A 24,608-nucleotide genomic window follows, 5' to 3' on the forward strand; every position below is an offset into this window, starting at 1 on the left:
TGAATCAGATTACAGCAGGAAGATTATAGGAGGAAGCAGAACCAAGCTTATGCAGCTGAGAATGAAGTCGCTGACATCTGAGATGGAGAATGTAAGGCACACGTGATCATAACAAATACCACGCACCATTTGTATTCACTTTCCTGTGATTGACGCCCTGCCCTTTCAGGAAGTTCGAGATGAGCTCTACTTCTCGGAGGGATTCCTTCAGTCCCGAATGATATAGGATCCCTGCATTGATATACCAAGACCTCGCCATGAGTGCTAAGGTTACAAAGTATGTGGCATTGCAACTCAAGAATCTTCTTGGAACCTACTTGGATGGTAGATTTCCTGTTCCCTTCAGAGAGTTGCTTGATTGAAGTTTGTTGTTCAGGAGTGACTGAAGATTCGCTGAATCTTCAGCTACTTGGAGGAAAATTAAAATTGGAGAATTTGAGCATCAAAGAAACTGCTCTTGCTTGGCTCGAGCTTCCGTTTCGCACATCTGGTACGAGAGATTTGCTGAATTCAGTTCACTGTAGCTCTTATTTGAACAATTTAATGATGGTAAAACAGGCAAGGTGGGGCATCTAGAACTCTCTGTGAACTTTTTGCGATTTTGGTGGAACGAACCTGTCATCATCATCTTGAAAGATGTTGAAATCAACTTCGAACCCCTCGAACAGGCTAGTTTTGTAAAAGTGCAATGTTCTGCCTTCATCTCACTTATGTCCAGGGAGACACTCTGAGCTCAGATGACTATGCATCTCACTTCGAGCGCATCAGAATTTGGAAAGAGTCTCAAGTAAGGAAGATTGAGTGTGTACTGCGTTGTGATCTTACGTTTCCTTTCATCAGATCCATGCACTCAATGAAAAACAAGAGGACGGAGAAAGAAAAGCTCCTAGCTTTCTAGCACGACTAGCAAAGAAAGTGAGGGACAACTTGCAGATACATATCAGCAATTTCAGGGTAAATATCATCGACAAACGAGCTTCAAGGGAAGGGGTAAGAAAGTCACTTTTGATCTTTCACCTTTGAACGTTTCCAATTCCAGCACAAATGCTTTACGCTAGGAATCGTCCTTGGCAGTTTGGTTGCGATGTCAGCTTCCAACAATGAATCAAAGGGTAATCAGCCTTCTGAAGATACCACGGCAACAGAAAAAGTCCTTGAAATTAAGGACTTGCAAATGCATCTGGTCTCCCATGATGACGAACGACGAGACTCTGCTGTAGCTGAGGTGATAGGAGACTTGTCAATCATTGCATCTCATGTTTGTCACAGAAAAATCTAGAAGATTTCCAGATCATCAAACCAATACATCTGGTAGTACGCTTGACCATCAATGACAACCATCAATTCAAGGCTCCGCAGTTCCATTTTCGATTGGTAATACGCGAAATTTAATCTTCATGGCTTTTCATTTGTTCTCAGGAAATGAATAAGTTGGAATGGCGCTTTTTCAAGATGCAGTACATCATTATCTACAAGATTCTAGAAGAATGCAACATGTACAGAAGTAGAATAGAGCATTGGTACTGGCGACCTCGAGAACCCCCCCTGAAGGATCCGAAAAAGTGGTTTCGATATGCGATTCGGAGGATTCGTGATCAGGTAGCTGGAGATGTCTTTCAACTTTTTCAATCTCTTTCTAACTTGTTCTCCTACCCGCAGGTTCATCATCGACGGTGCGCAACAAAGTTGGGAGAGCAGTACACCTGCACGTATTTGTCGCAGCTTCTATCGAACGACAGCAATGATGAAGGCCGGACGTTGCGGGCTTTCGAAAATCACCTCAATGCTGAGTCAATAGCAAGTTTCCGTCAGGTGATACTTGTGGCTGAAAATCAAATCCACTGACATAGTATTGTTGTTGTTTCAGGCAGCAAAGCAAATGTCCGAGGCACATGAAGCAGCCGTGACAGAGGCCAAAAAGGCTGCGAGAAGTCAACAATCTTGGGGTCAGTGGGCGAGAAGTTTCGTGGTTTCGTCTTATGATCAGGACCTGGATAAATCTTCACTTGACGAAGAGAGCAAGAAGATTCTCAACGAAGCTCTTCAATTCTCGAATGCTTCGGATGACGCAATCGAAACAAATGCTTACCCGAGAGAGTATGCACGATTTCGAATTGACTTCTCGATCTCTATGGGCTCTCTGACCCTCATCGAGAAAGGGTGGCTTGCAAATGAAGACCCGAAAGAATTGTGCTACATGCAGTTTGATGTTTTAGATGGAAAATATGACATTCGGAGAGATACGTACATGTATGGTTTCTCCTTGCTGTCTTTTGAAATGCAGGATAGGCAGAACAGTATTGATGGGCTATCTCGGATAGCTTCTTGCAACCACGAGATTAGCGACGATGATTCTGAAGCCAAACCACTCCTTACATGGAACTGGGATACACTTCCCACAAGTGACTCACCAAAGGATGGGGGAAACATTGCTGTCACGCTTGATGGCTTGCACCTTATCTATAGCGTAGAGTGTGTTTTGGGGGTTTACAACTTCTGGATCGTACCCAAGGAGGATCGATTCCCAACTTCAGCGGCGGAAATCGTTCAAGATCATGAAGACGATAGCTCCGAATGGCAATTACAACTGTGGAAAGACCGCACTCGATTCGATAAGAGAATGCAATGGCACATTTCTGTTCTGAAACCTTGTATTTTGTTTCCTGCGGATCATAAAAGTGATTCAGAGCCAGTAATAGTTTTCGATCTTGACAGCTTTGATTGGAAATCAGTGCTGATTAGTGGAGACGATGAGAAACTTGAATTTTTCGATCGAAACGTATTGGACGTGAAAAACACGCGATTTCGTCTTGCAGAAGATATTAATATCTGGCTACATTGCTTGGCAAATAATAGAACAGCTTGGATAATGAAGGGTATCACGTTAGCAACAGATTTTGACTTCCAAATCACGTGGGATTGGTGCAAACTCACAGAACCAATCAGAGTCATGAAGGATCTTCCTAGACAGATAGTCAAGGGAACCCTTCCCTGCGCAAACCTCTTTTGTACAGCTGAACAATACAACTCTTTCTGGTACGCTTTCTTCAAGGTCGTCAGGTCTCACTATCCACCGACAGATGTGGTCAAGGAAACTTCGACAATTAAGGTAGTCAAGCCTGAATCATCAGGATTGTCCTTTGAATTTGCGTTCGACATGAATGAGCTGAAGCTGAATCTGTTGGAATCGGCCTCCGATTCTTCTGCTCACGAACGAAAGGTGTGTGCACATGTGTTGTTTCGAGGATTCAACACAAGATACCATAACGGATACAAGTCTTCTCTTCGGATGCTCATGCAGCATCTAGAGATCAAGGACGAAATCAACCAATTCTCTTTTGCCTCTTCTCAGAGGCAGACGGCAGGACAAGAGGAGGATGAATTTGTGTGCATTGAGCGAGGATGGATCGCGCCTGAGATATTCCATGACTATCAATATGATGCTTGGTGGGATTTCAATTTCAAATCTCTATCGATGAATTGGAATGAATCTACCGTCCGCATATTAACAGATTTCTGTACTGGAGCTTTTCGGGATCGGTCTCAAAGAGCAGGACAGGCACGTTTGAAATCTAGTCTTGTTGATGACGACTTGTTCTATGAAGCCGAAGAGAATCAGCATGACCCTCAACCAGCTACTGATGAGCCTCATAAGCCGAAGCAGGCATTGAAAATCACAGCCTCTATCAGACTGCTGAGCGCGACGCTTCTGAGGGCCGGGGACACCGTGGTGAAGATGGCGATGACGGCAGCCGGAGGAGAGTATCAGTCCGGGCCGTCTGGGTCAGTGATCAGCGGGAAGCTGGGAAACTTCGTGGTAGAGGACCTGAGGCGGGAGGGGCTATACTTCAAGGAGAAGCTGGGCCTGCGAGACACGTCGAAGTCGGTGGTGGAGTTTCGGTACTGCACGTACGACCTGGCGGGGGAGGAGCATCCGGGATACGACTCGAGCCTCGAGGTAGAGATGTCGTCGACGCGGCTGGTGTACACGCGGGGCTTCATCGAGGACCTGCAGGCGTACATCTCGTCAGAGCCGCTGATCAACAGCATCATGGGGAAGACGGCGACAGCGGTGGCGCGGTCAGCGAGGAGAGCAGCAGGGCACCACAGCGCAGGGCTTGGGCTGATGAAGGTACGGTGCCAGCTTGTGAATCCGCTGGTGATACTGCCGGTGAGCGAGGAGGAGGAGCAGCACCTTGTTGCGGACCTGGGGGAGATCACGGTAGAGAACAGCTTTGAGACGAGGGAGGAGAGGAAGGAGGAGCACATAGCAGTCAACATCAAGGCTATGAATCTACAGGGGATGGACGTAAAGGATGGAAGCGGGAAGTATTAACCATTTCAACATGAGTTTTAACTGCAGCAGGCAAGTTGTCCGTGCTCCGAATGTGCGTTCTGTTTACAATTTTAAGGTTTGGTTCTCTGAAGCTAACTTGGTATTACATGACTATCATTTCACGACGATATGTCGGATTTTGAAATTCAATCGTCGCCATGCAGCGAAGGTGGATTTGTTGAATGTCTCTGGCGAACAAGAATCGATACAAGCCCCAGCTTTCGACCAGTCAAGATTGATTGGTACATTTGAGATGGCAGGCTTGTCTATACGCGCTGGAATGCACAGTCGAGATCATGGATCGACGGATTTGGTCCGATGCAATATTACAAAGATGCTTTGCAATTTTCAAAAAGATATTGATAACTTAGAAATGGATTTTAAGGTGAATTCGGTGGATGTCACTGATATCACAGAAAGTGATGCTATGGGGAACAAGGATATATTGAATGCTGATTCTCTCAACGAAGATACATCTCATTTAGCCACAATTCACCGTAAAGAGTTTCTCAGCGATTGTCCAGAAAAAGAAGAATATGACGTGCTATGGAGACTAGATTTCCAGAACCTCATCCTCAACTGGAACGACAAGACTGTCTCCATGCTCCTCAACTATGTCAATACCATGCAAGATATCAGCAAGAGCTTGTTGTCAGGCCGCGATACGTCTGGATCACCGAAGATCGAAGCAGGCGAGGTCAGCAGGGAGCTAGACCAGAGCCTGGAGGACAGGGAAGCAAGCAAGAAGGGAAGGAAAGTAGTGAAAGCAACGGCATCCATCAGACTGCTGAGCGCGACGCTTCTGAGGGCCGGGGACACAGTGGTGAAGATGGCGATGACGGCAGCCGGGGGAGAGTATCAGTCCGGGCCTTCTGGGTCAGTGATCAGCGGGAAGCTGGGAAACTTCGTGGTAGAGGACCTGAGGCGGGAGGGGCTATACTTCAAGGAGAAGCTGGGCCTGCGAGACACGTCGAAGTCGGTGGTGGAGTTTCGGTACTGCACGTACGACCTGGCGGGGGAGGAGCATCCGGGATACGACTCGAGCCTCGAGGTAGAGATGTCGTCGACGCGGCTGGTGTACACGCGGGGCTTCATCGAGGACCTGCAGGCGTACATCTCGTCAGAGCCGCTGATCAACAGCATCATGGGGAAGACGGCGACAGCGGTGGCGCGGTCAGCGAGGAGAGCAGCAGGGCACCACAGCGCAGGGCTTGGGCTGATGAAGGTACGGTGCCAGCTTGTGAATCCGCTGGTGATACTGCCGGTGAGCGAGGAGGAGGAGCAGCACCTTGTTGCGGACCTGGGGGAGATCACGGTAGAGAACAGCTTTGAGACGAGGGAGGAGAGGAAGGAGGAGCACATAGCAGTCAACATCAAGGCTATGAACATTCAGCAAGATAGTTTGTCAGAGAGCTCTCGCTCTATTCTTAACCATTTCAACATGAGTTTTAACTGCAGCAGGCAAGTTGTCCGTGCTCCGAATGTGCGTTCTGTTTACAATTTTAAGGTTTGGTTCTCTGAAGCTAACTTGGTATTACATGACTATCATTTCACGACGATATGTCGGATTTTGAAATTCAATCGTCGCCATGCAGCGAAGGTGGATTTGTTGAATGTCTCTGGCGAACAAGAATCGATACAAGCCCCAGCTTTCGACCAGTCAAGATTGATTGGTACATTTGAGATGGCAGGCTTGTCTATACGCGCTGGAATGCACAGTCGAGATCATGGATCGACGGATTTGGTCCGATGCAATATTACAAAGATGCTTTGCAATTTTCAAAAAGATATTGATAACTTAGAAATGGATTTTAAGGTGAATTCGGTGGATGTCACTGATATCACAGAAATTGAGAAGGGGGAACGAGTTTTATTATCCTCAAGAGAAAGTGACAATCAAAGTGGAGAACTCGCAAGGATACAGTACGCCTCCTTTTCACCTTCCTGCCAACACAAACCAGACTATGACGTGCTATGGAGACTAGATTTCCAGAACCTCATCCTCAACTGGAACGATAAGACTGTCTCTATGCTCCTCAACTATGTCAATACCATGCAAGATATCAGCAAGAGCTTGTTGTCAGGCCGCGATACGTCTGGATCACCGAAGATCGAAGCAGGCGAGGTCAGCAGGGAGCTAGACCAGAGCCTGGAGGACAGGGAAGCAAGCAAGAAGGGAAGGAAAGTAGTGAAAGCAACGGCATCCATCAGACTGCTGAGCGCGACGCTTCTGAGGGCCGGGGACACCGTGGTGAAGATGGCGATGACGGCAGCCGGGGGAGAGTATCAGTCCGGGCCTTCTGGGTCAGTGATCAGCGGGAAGCTGGGAAACTTCGTGGTAGAGGACCTGAGGCGGGAGGGGCTATACTTCAAGGAGAAGCTGGGCCTGCGAGACACGTCGAAGTCGGTGGTGGAGTTTCGGTACTGCACGTACGACCTGGCGGGGGAGGAGCATCCGGGATACGACTCGAGCCTCGAGGTAGAGATGTCGTCGACGCGGCTGGTGTACACGCGGGGCTTCATCGAGGACCTGCAGGCGTACATCTCGTCAGAGCCGCTGATCAACAGCATCATGGGGAAGACGGCGACAGCGGTGGCGCGGTCAGCGAGGAGAGCAGCAGGGCACCACAGCGCAGGGCTTGGGCTGATGAAGGTACGGTGCCAGCTTGTGAATCCGCTGGTGATACTGCCGGTGAGCGAGGAGGAGGAGCAGCACCTTGTTGCGGACCTGGGGGAGATCACGGTAGAGAACAGCTTTGAGACGAGGGAGGAGAGGAAGGAGGAGCACATAGCAGTCAACATCAAGGCTATGAATCTACAGGGGATGGACGTAAAGGATGGAAGCGGGAAATATCTTATGGACCAAGTGAATGTCGGGTTAAAGCTTGATCGTTGCGTTAAGACAGCCGGGAAAGGGCAAACAGACAAGAGGATTGAGGTTGCGATCGATGTGTCAGAAGTCTGCTCGCATGTAGAGTTGTCTCAGTTGCATTTGTTCTTCTCGGTTCTTGGCTCATCGTTCTCTTCACCAAAGAGAGCCATTGTCTTGTCTCCCACAAAGAAGTCGAGAAATTCTTCGGCTGGTAGGGATTCCAATCGATTGCAATCGAAAGAGCTGATGGTAAACCTATCCTTCGCTGCGTTGAAGCTGCTCACTTGGAGTTTGCGAGATGGCAAGTATGTGCCTCATACTTTCTTTTCCCTAGAGCAACCCAAGTTTTACTATGAGGCACTCGGGGAGTCAAGGAAGATGAGTTGTTCTGTGCAGAAATTCGAAATGACATTTGAAGGGAACGACATTCTGGACAAAGTCTCCCTGGTGAGATATTACCACGAGAATGATTCGCTGGTTCCCGAAACGGAAATTGAATCCAATCCTCAACTCAAGATTGAGTACTCGGATCTTTCCGGGCAGGAGGAGAAGCCGGGGTGTGATTCAAGGCTTCGAATCGTATTGTTTCGTCCCGAGATGATGTTGGCTCCGAGCGCGGTAGCTGAAGTATTCTTGTACTTCAGAGACATCCTGGAATGTTACGCGCAATTTCAGAAGAAGTTTCATCATTCTCCTAGCGCAAGCACAACGGAAGAGGAGGACCGGCTGACATCTCTACAGACAATGAAGACAGACATAGAGATCTATAAACCAAGAATTTCTTTTCTTGATGAGAAATCTAAACAGGGAGCTGCAAAAATTGTGTTGCAGTCTGATATCCGCCTCACGGGCATGTCTTCCCATAATTCTTGGAAGTTTCAGAGCTGCGATCTGGAGCACATTGAAATGTTTGTAACCGAGAAGGTAACGAGCCAGGCGATGAGGTCGATTGTCGACCCTTTCGACATGAACATTGCCTTGAAACATGTAGAGGACGACGAAAACTCCATCGAGTTGCTCGCTGTCGATATTTCGTCGGCGGTTGAGGCGCAGCTCTCATACCAAGATTGGATCTTGGCTTACCTGATGTTCGGAGGCTGGAAAGAACTATGGAGCCTTCTAGACAGCCAGTCGAATCTGTCAAAGGGCAAAGAGAGTGCGAAGATGTTGTTTCGTTCCAAGTCCACGACAGCCTTCACCTTCTGCTGCCCTCAGATTTGCGTCACTTTCATCAACGACTGCTTTTCAGAGTCGCACATCCCTGTGCTGGAGGTGAGAGGGTCGCCGGTGGCTGTGACCAACAACGTGAAAGGAAGTGTTTGGCACCAGCAGGTGAACGTCGGCCTTGAGATTGACTACTTCAACATGGAGATCGCTGAGTGGGAACCGTTCCTGGAGTACTGGCCCCTCAACCTTTCACGGGAGATGGCCAACAACTCGATCACATTGAAAGTTGGGTCGTCAGATCCAGGGGAGTTCAACCTCACCCTGGGGTTCTTGGAATGCCTCTCGCTCAACCGCCAGACTTTGCAACGGGCCCTTGACAACCTTGAGAGCGACGGGGCGATGGAAGAGACTTATGACGAGGCCGGGAGGATCAGCATCTTACACCCCTACCACGTTAGGAACGACATCGGGGTGGCAGTTGAGTGTGCGACGGTCGATGACCCGGGCAACGAGCTGAGCATCGTTGTGGCTCCGGGAGCCTGCGTCCCCATGGACATCAAGAGCTCCCGGCGGAATCAACGGAAGAGACTTGCCAAGGCGCAGCGGATCTCGCTCAACGTCGGGGAAGGATGGTACCCTTGTGTGGTCCGGATCGATCGAGTGGGCAAGCAGAACCTTGTGTTCAAGCCGATACGCCAGGAGGGGAACGACTGCAGGGTGATCTGCGACATCAAGCTCGTGGAGGGGTCCAAGCACATCTCCCTCGTCTCCTCTGTTCGCGTGGTCAACAAGACATCTCACTCCTTCAGCCTCCTCTTCGAGCCCGACGGCTCTCAACCGCAGGAAGGAGGCATCCTCGACCTCTCGCCCCAGCAGTCCCTCTCGGTCCCCGTGCAGCTCGTGGCTCACTGCTGCCTCCGGATCCAACCCACCGAGCGACACAAGTGGAGCTCTCCCCTTGAGCTCCGCAAACCCCCGAGGGACGTCAACGGCAAAGCGTGTCCGAGGATCTGGTTGTACAATGCCGAAGACTCTTCGGAATCCACCAGAGACTCCTTCTACATGTGGGTGAGGATGAACAGCCCTGACATGTTCCGCATCAACATCACTCTCACTCCCATCCTCACCCTCTGCAATGAGTTGGCCCTGCCGATCAACTACGGCATCTGCGTTGGTGACAACGGTCAAAAGAAGATTCCCAAGTCTCAGAACTCGATCGCACCTGGCGAGAAAGTAGAGCATCACAACGTATCCCCCGCCGAGACAGCCTTCTTTGCGATCAAACTTCCGGGGATGAAGTGGAGCAACTACGCACGAATCCAGGCAGATCGTCGGGTGAATCAGGATGTCGAGCTGCACAGAGAAGTCTACTGTAAGGATGACGCGGACGATTCGCTCAAATTGTGTGTCTCCATCAGCAACTTCGTGATCCGAGACGCCACCTCTGACTTCGGGCGAGACAGGAGGATCACGCTCTCCTGCCCCTACTGGATCCGAAATCTGACCGGCCTTCCCTTGTCTTTCTGCCTGGGAAGTCCGAATCTGAACTCGGGGGATATGGATGTAGTCATGCCAACTCCGCGCATGCTGTCGAATGTGAACATGCATCCTGCCATCTCCTCCTTTCCTTCGGGCTTCTCGTTCGCCGGCATGAACTCCATGCAAGGGATGATGCTGGCTCGATCCTCGGCTGATGCCTCCGTAGACTTCATGATGCCCGGACTGAAGGAGTTCCAGAGGATGGAGCTGGAGAAGAACACTGTGTCCAACGGCCTCGTCGAGCGTCCGATCGGGAGCGAGCGTCTCAAGCCCGAGGACTACCCCTCGCTCATGTTCTCGTTCTCGGCCTCTAAGCGCAGGCTGCTCCATGTTAAAGTGGCAGGCTCCAGCTGGTCCGAAGGTATTCCCATCCACGATGGTGGAGCGAGCGGGATGGTGGAGATAAGGAACGAGGGGAGGGGCGGGAATGAAGGGCCGAGCTCTGACTTCCTGTTTCAATTGTCTCTGACAACTCAGACCAAGAAAGGGACTCACTTCAAGACTGAAATCCTAACGTTCCGTCCTCGGTTCGTCATCGTGAACAAGTTAGACCAGACGGTTCATTATCGACAGATGGATACCGAAGGCATCTACATAGTTCGCCCCGACCACAAGACAAACTTTCACTGGCCCAACGCAAACTGTCCCAACGAGCTCTGCATCCGCATCGTCGCTGAGGTGGAAGGGACTGAGACTACGAGCATGCCGTATGAGTGGTCGGGAGCGTTTGATATCTCCACCTTGGGTGAATCGCATGTGAGTGAACGAGCCTTTGATAGCCCGACGTCTTCTCCTCCCCTGACCTATCTTGCAGATTCGTCTCAGGTCCAAGGAACCTGAGTGGCCCTCGTGCATCGTCAGGGTGAGCTCTCTTGGTGCTGTGGGAGGCAGGAGGGCTGACGGGGACGCAGATCGAGGTCAGAAACATCGGTGAGACGCTGCACGTCATCTTTCAGGCCGAGTCTTCCAGCATCCCCCCCTACAGGATCAGCAACATGACCTCCCTCGCCCTCCTTGTCAATCAGGCTGTGCAGGGCTACGACCAGCACGTCGACCTGGTGCCCCCCAACTCGTCGATCCCTTTCGCGTGGGACAAGCCGCTGCTGGAGCATGTGCTTGCCGTCAGGGTGGCGGGAGCCGGAGACACGCCGTCGTGCGCCCTCTGCAAGTTTGACAAGATCGGGCAGACCAAGTTCTTCTTCATCAACGACAGGAAGGTCTTGCTGAGCGTGATAGCCGATGGTCCTACGAGGGTGCTGAGAGCTTTCTTCGAGAGCCGCACGGAGATGGGAGTCGAGTCTCCCGTTGCTGCTCGGGAGGCCATGCAAGGGCCGGAGGGCTCGACGGATGAGGGCAACAAGTTTCAGATGTCAGTTGAGTTCAACAGAGTCTCCGTGACCATGGTCGACCTCCACCCGCAAGAGCTCGTTTGCATGCACTTGCAGTGTGTGCAGCTGAACTACGAGAAGAAGCTTCTGCTTACTGAGAAGAACAGGTCCCTGCTCCTGCTCGTGCAAGACTTTCAGGTCGACAACATGCTTCAGCGCACTCCTCACCCAGTCGTCCTCTACAGCTCGATCAAGGGGGATGACAAGCCTTTCTTGCAGCTAGAGATGGTGCAGGACCTCAACGGCGAGTCAACGATCCTCACGTTCCAATCGGTCCTAGCGGAGATCAAGGACGTGGAGTTGAACCTGGAGGGGAGAATAGTGATGCTGGTGTACCTCTACTACTTGTCTTGCATGGAACTCCTTCAAGTGTCGAGAGGAGACGTCCAGGTTATAGACGAGAATGCTCTCTTCTCCCCGAACTCCTCCAACAAGATCTACGTGCAGTCCTTCGCTCTCCCAGCTGTCAACGTCAACTTCAGCTTCGCCCGCCGCGATCTCGGGGAAGGCGACTTCAAGAATGCCAACGAGGTCGCTCAACGGCTGTCATGGCTCGCAGCATCGGTCGACAACGCGCCGCTGACCCTCAACGACCTGTCGATCCATCATGCCTTTATGGACCCGCGGTCCCTCCTCAACGTCCTCCGGGAGCACTACCAGAAGGAGTGCGTGCGGCAGCTGTACCGCATCCTTGGGTCCGTCGAGGTCCTCGGGAATCCCGTCGGGTTGATGAGGAACTTGGGGACAGGGTTCAAGGCGTTCCGGACGGGGATCAGTGGGCTGCGGAATGGCGACCAGCAGTCGTTCAAGGACGGGACGAAGGTGCTGGTGCAGCACGTAGGGCACGGGTTCTCCAACACGCTCAGCAAGGTCTCCTCCTCCGTCAGCAGAGGGCTCGCCTCCGTCGCTCTTGATAAGGACTTCATCAGGGAGCGGGAGGAGCAGAAGGACTACAGGGGCAGACCGGAAGACTACAAGGTCGGGTTCAAGCAGGGAACCTCTCATCTTGCGAGGAGCGTGGGGAGCGGGATCTCGGGGTTCATGAACAAGCCTGTGGAGGGGTACAACAGGGCTGGGATGAAGGGGATGATGCAGGGGATGGTGCATGGGGTCGCAGGCCTCATCTGCAAGCCAACCTCAGGGCTGCTGGACCTGATCGCCAACACGAGCGAGGGGCTCAGAAACCAGACGAACCCCCTTGGGAAAGTGACGGTAGGGAGGATGCGGGAGCCAAGGCTCCTCAACTACGACCGCGTCCTGCGCTCACTCAACGCGGCTCCTCTCCCGCACATCGAGCTCTTCCACCGCCTGATCGGAGACACTCGCTCCGATCTCTCCTTGCATGGCGACCTGCAGAGCGACATGTACCGCAGTCACATCGTCCTCGACGACGGTGTCCTCTTCTTCACCGACAAGCACTGCCTCTACGCACGGCGGCAGCCGGCGGCGTCGGACGGGTGGGGGGAGAAGGGAATCAATGCGCCGGTGAAGCCAGCGCAGGTGAGGAAGAGACGTAGGAGGGAGGGGGCAGGAGGGAGGGGGCAGGAGGGAGGGGGCAGGAGGGAGGGGAGGCGTTCCTGAATATCTGGCAGGCGAGTGGCTGCTCCCTGGTTTGGTGTATCTCCTGGAGAGACCTGGGGGGGATCGAGGCAAGGGGCGACTGCGTATGGCTCCAGGCAGATCCATCAGCCTATGCTGATTGGGAGAAAGTGGTGAGGGAGGAGGATGGACCGGGGAAGGGGAGAGGGAAGAGGAAGAGAAAGCCCTTTGCTGACTCTCTCTTGCAGCCGTTTCCATGCCGTGAAGACGTACAGCTGATCTTGTACGCGATGCATGACGCGTGGAAGGGAGGGGTAGAGGACGAAGAGGTCGAGCTGGTTGCTTGACGATGTGAAGAATCAGCAAGGGAAGGGTTTGGAGTTTGATTATTCTTTGATGTGAACCTTAAGTGGAAAAATGATTGTGCACCCCTCGCGCGTCCGAACCTCGATCGCTTCCTCTTCTTCCTGCTCTTCAGAATAACACATTCCTATTCACTTGCTGCTGCTGCTGCTGCTGCTGCTGCTGAAGCGACTCAAGACTCTTCGTTCTCCATGGGCTCTTCCTCTCCTGCCAGTCCATCGGCGTTCCCTTGGCCGCCTTGTCCGTCGAAGGATTGGCTATTCTGCTCGTAGATCTTCTGCCGCGCGTGTGTGACTGTGATCTGTCTGCCCAGCAATTCCTGCAAGGAAGTTCACAAGCAAGGAAGTTCTCTTTCCTCTCTTCTACCCTTCCGTTCATCTCTTCTATGGCCTTCGCCGCACTGTGTTCCTCACTGAAGGTCACAAACCCGAACCCTCGGGACCTCCCAGAGTATCTGTCCACCATCACCTTAGCCTGCAAGGTCATCAGATCTCTGCCGCCTCCTCTGCTGCTCTCTACCTCACAGTTCCCGAACTCCTGGAACGCCTCCATCAGCTGCTGGTCGTCCACTTCCCAGGACAGCCCGCTCACAAACAGTTTGAGGGGGTCGATAGGACCATCAGGGGGCCCACGTGGGGCTCCCCTTCCACGTCCTCTTCCGCGTGCTCTTCCACGGTACCCGCCCCGATCACCGTAGTCTCTGCAGCAAGCATGATCAGAAGCAGTTGGAGCAAAGCTGGCAATTGCAGCACACGTTCACCCGCAGCCCTCTCTCACCTTCCGTAACCCTGATCATATTGGTTGTCGTCTCCGCGGAATCCTCCTCTGAGACGAAGAGGAGAGGAGATCGAGCGGCAAGCTCGGTCTGAGTTAACCTCCTCAAGAGAGCCCAACGAGGCCACGACAAGGAGTACAAGGCTACTCCAGGAAATTGTATTCATTCTGCTTGAAATCTGCATTAATCGGGATCAGAAACGATGTTATGAACAGAGCATCTTCAGTTTTGAATTGGTATCATTACCAATGCCCTTTATGTTCTCGCCTCTTACTGGAACCTAGCATTCTCTCTCTCCGTCTGCTCACGTTTTCCATCAGATATCTGCGGATCCCGCAAGATCTCCTCAGGGACCGTTTGTGATGCTCGGGTATGCTTGAGCTGAGTCTCGAACTTGGCCCCTGCCTCCTCTCACAGGCTGAACAGCATGGCGACTCATCTTGTCTAGTCTAACTCTTTATTTCCTCCTCCTCCCGCTCTCTCTCCCTCCCCTTATCGTAGCCCGTCCCACACTCCGCCCCGCCATAACAGAAGCGACCGATCGTGGTAGAAGTAGGTTTTAGTATAAATATTTTTGTGACAAAATGATACTAAAAATAGTTTCTCAAAATCTTATATGTAATAAAAACATTTATAGAACGTTATTAAAATATATATATACTCTACATATTTATAAAAGTCTGATACTAGACCCCCTAGGACCCATGTATAGGACCTTGAGTTGTACGTAGGGGCCGGGGTTGCAGGGGGAAGGAATCAGCAGGGGTAGGGAAGGGACCCTCGATAAATCAGGGGTAGTTGACTGTATAATGAAGGGGTGGTGACAATTTTTGAGTACGGTGGGGTGGGCGCAACTCACGTGTGTCTGTTATACCCTGTTCTTTGTGTAGGGTAGTGGTAGGGTAGGGTGACGAATTACCAGCTTTCTGCTTAAATACAAGTGAACTGCAGTTAATTTTACTAATTGTTTGTTAATTTGGTCTCAGTAATCAGGAAATCAATTAAATCTCGCTATATTAATGCTATTTTAGTTGAAAATAAGCTATATAGCATCGCATAAGCTTAGAATAAGCTATGTAGAATCGCATTTAAGTTAAATGTTCCAAAAATTAACCTAAAAGTTGAAGATGACTTGTCTTGTTTGCCGCTCTTCTCAGACTTCCATGCATGCGGGAGTGGAAGGAGGCGGGAGGGAGGGGAAAGAGGAAGGGGAGGAGCAATATGTGATGGTGGGATGCTGTGAGAGAAGGAAATATGAAGGATACAGGGAGATGTAGGAAAGACATGGTGGTCGTTGCGTCAAAGCGAGACAGGAAGAAGCTTACGCTTGGCGAATCGATTTGAGGAAGGGCATTTGTTATTTCAATGCGCGCTGATGGAGGTTTGAAAGATGAGCTCATTCTGAAACTTGTGACAGGGGATAATCATTCATCTAGACTAGAAGAGGCGCTCAAGGACTTCATCAGCACGATATGGCCGTACAGGCTCCCAAGAACCTTGCAGGATTGCCTACTGAGGGCAGGAAGAGAGCTCACAAAGACCTGAGCAACTATGGCTATGCGGGAGACGATTACAAGTTTGACAACCCTCATGCCATCTGCTACAGATGCTCAAGACCAGGACACGTCTCTCGGGACTGTCCTTACTACGGCTCTGGGCAGTCGTCGCTGACTATTTTCACCGACTATGACAGAGCCACGCCTGAAGGGGAAGACCACATCAAGATGTTGAAGATCTCCATGGCAAATTATAGCCGAAGACCAGCAAGGAAGCAGATCGAGGAGTTCTCCAACAAGAGCTTGCAAGCCCCTGAAGGCTGCAACGAGTACAACATCTGGTACGGCAAGTGGTGCGGCCAACAATGGAAGCCCGACAAGGACCTCTCGGCTGCTCCGCACCGATGTTGTGTGAGGCGTGATGCTGGAAGGACGAAAGCGGACGATCGCTTCGGTGAGAGCGCGTACTGCTGCATATTCTTCGCTCGCGGCTGCTGCGCCCTCGGAGCAGATTGTACCTTCTTGCACCGCATCCCTACCCCGCAGGATGACAAACGTCTTGACATGCTGCACGACATATTTGGCAGAGACAGACATAACTCAGACCGCGATGACATGCGAGGAACAGGCAACTTCAATAAGAACAACAGGACTCTCTACGTAGGCGGCCTCAAGATCCTCCATGGGACCGACGCCGCCCACAAGTCGCTTCTCAGACACTTCTCTGAGTGGGGAGAAATTGAGCAGCTGAGAATCATCCCAAACAAGGCGATCGGGTTCGTCACTTATCGCCATCGTGCAAATGCAGAGTTTGCGCTGGTTGTCCCCATGATATCTGTAGCACATCTGTCGTACTGAACCTCGTTGTTTGCAGGAGGCTATGCATTGCCAAACTTTAGACTTGGACGAACTCTTGAATCTTCGCTGGGCTTACGATGATCCCAACCCCAAGTGAGCTTCTAGATCTGAGCACGTCGTCTCGTTGTTGACTGTCGAGCAGGTCCAAGGATGGAGAACGAGACAAATACCAGGAGCAGCTTGTAGAAGCGCTGAAAGACAAGGTGATGCGAAGGAAACTTCTGTTTGTTCCCTGAAGCACATTTTTTGTGAAGGGCATCGACACCACAGAGACTATGTACAACTATCCGAGCGATTATCACATCGTAGAAGACCCAGAAGTGAAGCGTGCGAGGTAACCCATAGCTTCCTTGGTCCTAACCTTCACTCATCTGCCGGACAGGATGGAGGGCGGAATGAACCAAGAAGGATATTCTTGTGATTATCCAAGCACGGACTATCAGTATCAGTCTGCATACGGCCCTGCTGTCGCTCAGGCAATCGTGCCAAAGCGAAGGTTCTTGCGGCTCACAAATATGCAGACCTCGGGGGATTCCCATGCACTTTCTCAGCTGTCAGGTTCGTCTTGATCGGTTCAAAGTGCACCAATGCTTACAAGCTCAGCAGAGTACGGCGAAGGAGGAGCTGCAGGCTGGCAGGAGTTCAAGGATGCTAGTGGACGGTGAGGAGGAGGGAAATGGCTGGGAGCGTCACCTTACGCTTCGCAAGGTCTTACTTCCACAACGCTGCTACCGGAGAGACTACATGGGACAAGCCTGGAGGTTCTGTTGACAGCTCAGCTCCTGCTCCTCCATCTGAATCCTCAGCTGCTGTCGACTGGAGCTCGGCTGCTACCCCAGAGGAGAAGGTCAGGGCAGTCGAGGAAGTTGTGAGAGAATGACTTGTGGTGGAGGTGTCGCGATACGCATCCTTCTACGGGCTCAGCGAGGAGCAGGCGCGAGAGTGGCTGGAGAGCAACAACGCGCTCTAAGGCAGACACACCGCCGTGAACACGATCGTCAAGGAAGTCGCAAGAGCAGCACAACTGCTACTCTCCTGCGTTGTGATAAACAGTTGCGTGAATGAGGAGCGCGAGCTGGTGGTAGCCTGCCGATAGCGATGATGTTGACAGATCAACGCGCGAACAAGAGTGAAGCTATGGTCACACGCTTCAATCACATCATTTTCACTCTAGTCTCTCTTCCTCCTTCCCCTCGTTATCCGGGGGCAGGCATGAGCCAGTCCAGGTCCCTGCTGGCTGTCAGCTCCAATCGAGTTGAACATGGCAGCTTCACCATGTCTGCGGCTCCGACCCGTTGAGAAAGATCTGCTCCTCTCTGCGAAGCCTCACCGTGAGGGATGACGAGGAGGTAGGGAGTGGTGGAGTGTAGTTATGGTGGTTATCAGGAGTAGGAGGCGCAAGAGCGGGAGGCAGGAGGAGCAGGAGCAATAGCAGGAGCAGGAGCAGGAGCAGGAGCAGGAGAAGAAGTTACCCTGCACTCGTGCCTGGGATGAGCCCAGCGAAACCCATTTCGTTGCTCTGCATGCAGACGTGAGGGAGATGAAGGAGAGACGAGAGAGCGGACCTGAGAGATCAAGGGAGCCATGCTCATGTTGTGAGCGAGGATCCTCTCCTGGTTCTGCTTCTCCTGCTCCAGTCCCATCAAGGCGCTACCGGGGAACGAGGCTGAAGATTTGCTGCAAGCAAGTGAGGAGGAGAATGGTCGAACTGGAGGTTTCACTTCTCTGCCTGGACTGTGTTGAGATCAACCACCTGACACGTCGATGAGACAGCTGGAGATACGAGAGAGAGGAAGGGGAAGGAGGCAGGGAGGCAGGGAGGCAGGGATTTGTACAGGAGAGCAGAGGAGAGGAGAGCAGGAATACGAAAGCGAGGGGAGGGGAGGAGAGGAGAGGAAGGGAGAGCCAAGACCTTGTTCTTTTTCTTGATCTTCTGGATGTATCGAATGATCATTCCTCCGATGATCTGCTCGGAAGTTCGATCACAACACAGAAAACAATCTCCCCGCAACCTCTCCTCAGCTCCACACTAGCTCCTCCCTCCAGTAGCCCTCCAGCTCCTCCCTCCACCTTGGGAGTGATGGTTGACAAGATGATCTTCTGCATCCAGATGGGCAGAAAGCGAATATTTGCCTTGGCCGTCTGCTGACATGTGAGAAAACGAGCATGCGGGGGAGGGAGAGAGAGGAGGAAAGAACGCAAGGGAGGAGTGCGAGATAGAGAGAATGGGGATTGAGATGAAATGGGAACCGAAGAGCAGTGACAGATGAGAGGAGGGAAGGAGGGAAAGGGGGCCAAGGGGAGCAAGGATGGGAGGGAAAGCAGGGAAGGAGGAGAGAGGCGGGAAGAAGGGGAGGGGAATAGCGAGGTCAGAAGGGAGTGAGGAGGAAGGGGAGTGTCACAAACCTCCATTATGATGGACTTCTCAGGATTTCTCGGGCTGGGGCCGATGGTGGTGACTTTGAGTTTGAAGGTTTTGTTGTTCTCGTCGTAGGTGTTCGTCTCCAAGTTCCAGGGGATCGTCACTTGCGTGCACATGTTCTGTGCGGGGAAGTTGTGCCTGCTCGTGATGTTACCTCCACCTCGCTCCCGCTCGTGCTCCTGCTCCTGCTCCTCTCGTTCTCTTTCTGCCCGCCCGCCCCCAACCTCCTTCCCTGCAACCCTCTCGCACTACTTCCTCCATCCTGCTCCACCTTTCATTCCCGCTCCTCCTGTACCTGCGGATGACGCGGATTGTGTAGGATCGGGGGATGTTGAACAAGTGCATGAGGCGTCCGAGGTTCACGTCGTACTTCATCACAAAGTCGTCGGCCGGTCGCTGCTCGTTGCGGTAGATGATTTCATGTCCCTGCTCGCTGTTGAGAGGCGAGAAGAGGAGGAGGAGAGAGAAGAGAGGGGAGAGGGGAGCAGAAGAAGCTAGGGGAGAGGAGAGCAGAAGAAGGAAGAGCAGGAGGAGGACGAGGAAAGAGGCAAACAAAAGCAGAGGAAGGAGCAGTGAAGAATGATAATGAAGTTGCCACAGGATCGAGTACTTGAGCTTTGCCTCGAATGATAATGAAGGGACGAGGAGGAAGAGGAACTAAGGGGAGGAGAGTGGGCAGGAGGGAGTTGCGAAACCTGGTAATTTGTGTCCCATTCCTGCCTTCTGTCTCCAACGAAGTGAAACATGTCGCAACACTCCACATACCTGGAAGAAAAATGGTAAGGAGGAAGAAGAGGAAGGAGAGCAGGAGGAAAAGGAGGGAAAAGGAGGCAAGAGGAGGAGGAGGAGGAGGAGGAGGAACGGATGAAGGTTAGGGGAGGGGAGGGGAAGCGGGTGTACGTCAGCTCTGCTTCCATCATAATGCGGAACCACATTTCATTCTTCTGTTTCAGAAGGTCCTAGAGTCACAGGTAAGAAAGCAAATCAGAATCTCGTCCTCTACTCTCCTCCTCCCCTCCCATACTTGCTCCTCCCCTCCTCCCCTTGCTCCTCCCTTCCTCTCCCCCGTTTTCTCGGCCTCCAACTCTTTCCACGTCCTCCTCCACTTCTCCATCATCACATTGGTCGTGATCTTCTTCTCAGCATGGATCGACTTGTTCTTGGCAAACTCAACCCACCCCGGCCCTGACGGCCTCTGACCGAATCCTGTCGTAAGAAATGCCGAATTACCGTGAGGAGAGAGGGAGTTGATAGTGGAGGGATATGAAGCGGCAGAGGAGGAAAGGGAGAGGGAGACAGGAGGATGGGCAGGCAGGGAGGGAGGGAGGAAGGGAGGGAGGGAGGGAGGGAGGGATGAACAGAGAAGAAGGAGGAAGGAGGCAGCAAACGATAAGAGGAGGAGGGAAGGAGGGAGGGAGGGAGGGAGGACTTGAGACAGGAGGAGGGAGGGAGGACTTGTGACACGAGGGAGGAGGAGGAGAATGAGGAGGAGGAGGAGGAGAAGGAGGAGGAGGAGGGTCTTACCCTTGAGAGCCTCGTTCGCCTCGTTGAGATGGGACGAGATGAGACCCTGCGACTCAGGAGGAAGCTGGAGATCCATCGGCTGAAATTCAGACGCGCAGCTCCGGATCCCCTTCACCTCCTGCCCGACTATCGGTGAGCAGAGAAGTTGGCAAGACGGAAGGGGGAGCGAGATGGAGAGGAGGGATACGAGAAGAGAAGCAGAGGAAAGGAGAGGGAAGAGGAGGAGAGGAGAAGAAAAACGATGAAAAGGAGAGGAGAGGAAAAGGGAGGAGAGAGGAGTTTGATATTGTTTCACCTTGTTGGCAAACAGAATGAACTCGCAGAAGTCTCTGAATGAGATCATCTGCAGGATGAAAGCCACGGCCGATGCTGTCTGGTCGCATTTCTTCCCAGGGGACCGCAGGTACAAGGGAAGAGCCTTCAAGCACGTCAGAGGAGAGAAGGAGACAGGGGAGGATAGAACAGAGAAGGAAGAAGAGGAGACCGAGGTATAGAGAAGGCGAGTCCGACAGAGAGGAGGTAAGGAGGAGATCGAGAGGAGGAGGAGATCGAGGCTGGTCACCTTCAGGAAAGTTTGATAGTTTACATTCTGGGGCAGTTCAGGGGTGACCCATTTTTCCAGCTCGAGGTTGCAACTGCGATAAACTTCGTTGTTGCGAATCACGTTCTCCTCCGAATCCTTCGAAACGGCCTCGGCACAGATATCCACGATCCGCTGTTTCTCAGATCGTCAAGCTCGGAACCTTCTTCCTCCTGCTCTTTACCTTCTTCATGACCTCGAACTTCTTCTTGGTTATAATCTGCGGCACAAACACGCGAGCAATCTGCACCGCAAGAAGCCATCAGAGCTTGTCTTTATCGCATGCAAGAGCGACAGACCTTCAACAAAACCTCCGTCTCCCCGTCGTTGGGTCTCTGACCGTAAGGAAACAGGTCTGACATGGATTTCAAAACTTCGCAACAAATCATCATTATTATCATCATCATCATCATCATCATTGTCATCATCATCTGTATCATTATCATCATCATCATCTGTATCATCATAATCATCATCATCGTCAACTCCACGATCTGCAACTTTATCTTCACCCCCTCAATCATCGTCAACCTGGAAGACAATCTGGCATCTCATTGCTGCACTCCAACCCGAAACCTCTCTTCACGCAAGACGAGCATGGCCGCACTTCGTCACATCTGCATGCTAGATGAGGAAAACCAAAAAGGGAGTGAGGAAACAAACTTGAGCTTCTTCGATCTGCAGCGCGTGCACGCCGGAGCTCTTGACTTGGACGCATCATGGTTGACAACGACGTTCTCCAAATCTTGACAAGGCATGAGCACGACAATCATCGCGGCAAAGCTTCTCACTCATTGGAAGGTTTCGATTCAACTTGTGTGACGGTTTTCGGTGAGATGAAGGAGCATCAAACAAATACCTTGAGATCAGAAAAACAGAGCAAGTGAGGTGCGAGGCTCCGGCAACAGACTTGTCACCTGTTGAAAGAATCTTTGACTGTGCTGAGAACTCTGGGGTTTGTCTTGTTCCTGTTGGCTGCAACAGCAAGGAGAATCACGTCATCACGAAGAAGGTGAACCAGAACGGGGGGGGGGTGGACAAGACGAGGGAGGGAGACGGAGGGGTTGAGGAAGGCAGGCTGAAGCAGATGGGGGGTGGGGGTGGGATTCGGGTCTAAAGGAGTACAGCTCGGTTACATTTGTCTTGTGAAGATGAGGAGGAGGAGCTCTCTGAGGACAAGGAAGTTGAAGAGCCTGCGGCTAGGGGCAGGGAGGAGCTTGACCCCTGGTCTCCTCGCGCTACTGCTGCTGCCTGCGACGGCATCGCCGGGGAGTGCCATGCTGAGGACGAGGCCTGTCCCGATGTCGGAGGTTGGCTTTGATCTGATGTGAGCACCGCCGGTGTCGACGCCCTGCCTTCAGCCGGCTGCTGGTACTCCATTGACGATGCAATGTTCGCTATAGGAAACTGCTGCTGTCCATAAGAGTCTTCCCCTGCGGGCCCGACTCTGCTAGTCGTGGTAGGGAACGAGAAGGCATCATGGTTAGAGAAAAGGCGTGAAATATCTTCTTGCGAGCACCCTAACCCCAGCTCTCCGAGGTTCGCATACAGATTGCTCCTTGTGTCTTCCATGGCACACCCGGTAGAAGTGTCCATGCCCTCGCTCGTTGGCACAATATCCTTGTGCATGCCTTGAGAGCGGAGTAATTTATGTTAATTTTCCACAGATTGTGTCTGCTACAGGTCCTCCCGCGTGTATGGGTCGAAAGTTCTCTTGCCTCGACTTGTTTGAGCGCGAACACAAACTTCCGATGTGCGTCTGCTTTGATCTTCTCCTCTCCTTGACCTCTCTCGACTGAGCTTCTGCTAGATCATCTCGATCTACTCAATCCACCGCCCACTCCTCTCTTCTCTTCTCCTCCCCCCTGCTCTCTTCTCCTCCTCTCCCTGCTCCTTCGCTCCCAACCCAGTCGAGTGCTCCACACCCAACAACAAAAGATGACAAAAGATATAAAAATATTTTGTACACATTTTGAGAGCTCCGGAATATAAACCCAATACTAATACAAGATAAATAATTATAATGATGACTTACAATGTTTTAACAGCCGGCGACACCCTGTAAGCCTTCTCCAGAAATTCTCCTCGTTTTTTTGAAATTGTTAAATAATATTTCATCCTTACAGTTCACCTCTTGAAATCTCCAGATCAAGTCGCAGACTTTTGGGGCGGACCCAGGAAAAGGCTCTGGGGCGGACCTGGATGTTCGGGACAATGAGGGCGATGAGTGTCGGGGGTTTTAAGGACTCCCAGGCAATGCAGCGAGAGAAGGACGCGATTCGGGTGATGCAGGTGAGGAGGAGGAGGCGATGAAGATGGTCTGGGTTGCGGGAGGGTAGCAAGATGGCAGGAGAAGGAGGGAGGGGAGGGAGGGGATGAGAGAGGGAGAAGAAGGGAGAGAAGGAGGGAGGGGAGGGTGAGAAGCTCGTGAGGGGTCCTGGAGGGATGAGGATCGGCTTTACGAGAGCAATGGTCATCGGGCAAGCGAGAAGCAGAGGAACAGATCTAGCCCGGAGCAGGAATGACTTCATCTGATACCATGCATCCTGTCTCAGGGAGCTGCGTTGGTAGCGTCAAGATTGATCGAGATGCAAGTTTCGACTATGGCCTTCACCCCTCCCGCGGCTCAAGGGAGGAGAGGCACTTGGAAGGAGGAAGAAAACAATGAAATCGCCAAAGATCGGGCAAGGAGATCATGGCCGAAAGCAGCAGACCTGGACAAGGAGTTCTTGTCCAAATTTGCTCCATTCAGTTCGCATGCTCTGAATCCATACGTAAGGGAGAGGACTTCGAACGGGACGTGGGTGGAGGAGACGAAGAAGAAGTCAGACGAACAGGATCGGAGTAAGGCCGACGAAAGACATCTGCAGGAGGAAGAAGCGAGGAATCTGAAGAAGGATAGGGCTGAAGTAGCGGGAGAGACTGGGGGTAAGGAGGCTGCGAGTGCCCGATCGACGGAGATGGAGCGAGAAAGCAAAGATGAAGGAGAGGGAAGGAGGAAGGTCAGCAGTCCTCTAGATGAGCACACGGTGAAGGAGGCGAGTGTTGAGACTGTATCCTCCTCCAAGAACCAGCAGCTCCCGCACGAGAACGTTGGCACCACGAAAGCAGCGGAGGCGCGTAGGGAGGCGGAGAGGCAGGAAAGGAGGAGGTCGAGCCACGTGCCAACCGGAAGGATCCAGCGAGTAAGCAGCTTTGCGGGGCTAGGGATCGGCATGGCGCTCGGGACGGTGGGGGCGATAGTTAACAATGCGGTAAGGGGGAGGATGGGGGCAGCGGGAGGACTGAAAGGGGCGATCTTGAGCGAGGGGAACAGCAACCGCCTGACACTGGCGCTGTGCCGCATGAGAGGAGCAGCGCTGAAACTCGGGCAGCTGCTGAGCATACAGGACGAGCACGTGATACCCAAGGAATCTCCTCTTCGTCAGGTGATCGACCGGGTGCGGGAGGAGGCGGAGCAGATGCCGGCGGATCAGCTGCTAAGGATGATGGAGGTGATGATGATGATGATGATGATGATGATGATGATGAGGAGGAGGAGGAGGAGGAGGAGGGGAGGAGGAGGAGGATAAGGAGGGGAGCAGGAGGAGCAGGAGCAGGAGCAGGAGCAGGAGCAGGAGAAGTAGGAAGGGGGGCAGGAGGAGCAGGAGGAAGAGGAGTATGAAGGGAAGCAGGAGGAGGACGGAGGTGGGGGTTGATGATTGCGTACAGGAAAATCTCGGGGAGAACTGGAGGAGCAAGCTCTCTTC

At 52.3% G+C, this 24,608-nt stretch overlaps 5 protein-coding genes across 5 annotated transcripts; 3 read left to right on the top strand and 2 right to left on the bottom strand.

Moving 5' to 3' along the window:
* Positions 1-257: 257 nt before the first annotated feature.
* On the top strand, positions 258-13,188 carry GUITHDRAFT_135471 (hypothetical protein; the record flags this gene model as incomplete). The annotated part of the gene is made up of 17 exons (XM_005837247.1): positions 258-324; positions 377-490; positions 559-683; positions 719-787; positions 841-990; positions 1,040-1,225; positions 1,270-1,374; positions 1,420-1,599; positions 1,660-1,812; positions 1,868-3,730; positions 4,413-5,159; positions 5,844-6,587; positions 7,158-10,670; positions 10,729-10,776; positions 10,802-12,802; positions 12,895-13,014; positions 13,090-13,188. The coding sequence occupies 17 exons, from the start codon at positions 258-260 to the stop codon at positions 13,186-13,188; spliced, it is 10,284 nt and encodes a 3,427-aa protein (XP_005837304.1).
* A 30-nt stretch (positions 13,189-13,218) lies between these two features.
* sRRM1 (RNA recognition motif 1) lies at positions 13,219-14,159 on the bottom strand. Its single transcript, XM_005837248.1, has 4 exons — positions 13,982-14,159; positions 13,724-13,904; positions 13,571-13,678; positions 13,219-13,523 (listed from the first exon to the last, which is right to left on the bottom strand). Exons 1-4 carry the CDS (start codon positions 14,143-14,145, stop codon positions 13,377-13,379), a joined length of 600 nt encoding a protein of 199 aa, XP_005837305.1. The 5' UTR covers positions 14,146-14,159; the 3' UTR covers positions 13,219-13,376.
* A 1,183-nt stretch (positions 14,160-15,342) lies between these two features.
* On the top strand, positions 15,343-16,712 carry GUITHDRAFT_151280 (hypothetical protein). Its single transcript, XM_005837249.1, has one exon. It carries the CDS (start codon positions 15,452-15,454, stop codon positions 16,331-16,333), a length of 882 nt encoding a protein of 293 aa, XP_005837306.1. The 5' UTR covers positions 15,343-15,451; the 3' UTR covers positions 16,334-16,712.
* An 817-nt stretch (positions 16,713-17,529) lies between these two features.
* Positions 17,530-21,221, bottom strand: GUITHDRAFT_104137 (hypothetical protein; the record flags this gene model as incomplete). Its single annotated transcript, XM_005837250.1, has 17 exons — positions 17,530-17,563; positions 17,608-17,649; positions 17,806-17,852; positions 17,899-18,010; positions 18,055-18,086; positions 18,246-18,299; positions 18,404-18,475; positions 18,740-18,893; positions 19,051-19,181; positions 19,451-19,520; positions 19,656-19,714; positions 19,876-19,961; positions 20,280-20,397; positions 20,575-20,697; positions 20,842-20,994; positions 21,044-21,103; positions 21,159-21,221. The coding sequence occupies 17 exons, from the start codon at positions 21,219-21,221 to the stop codon at positions 17,530-17,532; spliced, it is 1,410 nt and encodes a 469-aa protein (XP_005837307.1).
* Positions 21,222-23,061: 1,840 nt separating this feature from the next.
* On the top strand, positions 23,062-24,485 carry GUITHDRAFT_135474 (hypothetical protein; the record flags this gene model as incomplete). Its single annotated transcript, XM_005837251.1, has 3 exons — positions 23,062-23,151; positions 23,415-24,353; positions 24,444-24,485. The coding sequence occupies 3 exons, from the start codon at positions 23,062-23,064 to the stop codon at positions 24,483-24,485; spliced, it is 1,071 nt and encodes a 356-aa protein (XP_005837308.1).
* Positions 24,486-24,608: the final 123 nt, after the last annotated feature.

The sequence above is a fragment of the Guillardia theta genome, assembly GCF_000315625.1.
Source record: "Guillardia theta CCMP2712 unplaced genomic scaffold GUITHscaffold_15, whole genome shotgun sequence".
Classification (NCBI taxonomy): domain Eukaryota; class Cryptophyceae; order Pyrenomonadales; family Geminigeraceae; genus Guillardia; species Guillardia theta.

What these genes read in the sequence shown, in the direction of transcription:
- sRRM1 (XM_005837248.1), bottom strand. Translation starts at nt 14,145, where the DNA reads ATGAATACAATTTCCTGGAGTAGCCTTGTACTCCTTGTCGTGGCCTCG. An exon ending in TATGATCAGGGTTACGGAAG is followed by an intron (nt 13,905 to 13,981) that starts GTGAGAGAGGGC and finishes TGCTTGCTGCAG; the next exon opens with AGACTACGGTGATCGGGGCG. An exon ending in AGGAGTTCGGGAACTGTGAG is followed by an intron (nt 13,679 to 13,723) that starts GTAGAGAGCAGC and finishes ATGACCTTGCAG; the next exon opens with GCTAAGGTGATGGTGGACAG.
- GUITHDRAFT_151280 (XM_005837249.1), top strand. Translation starts at nt 15,452, where the DNA reads ATGGCCGTACAGGCTCCCAAGAACCTTGCAGGATTGCCTACTGAGGGC.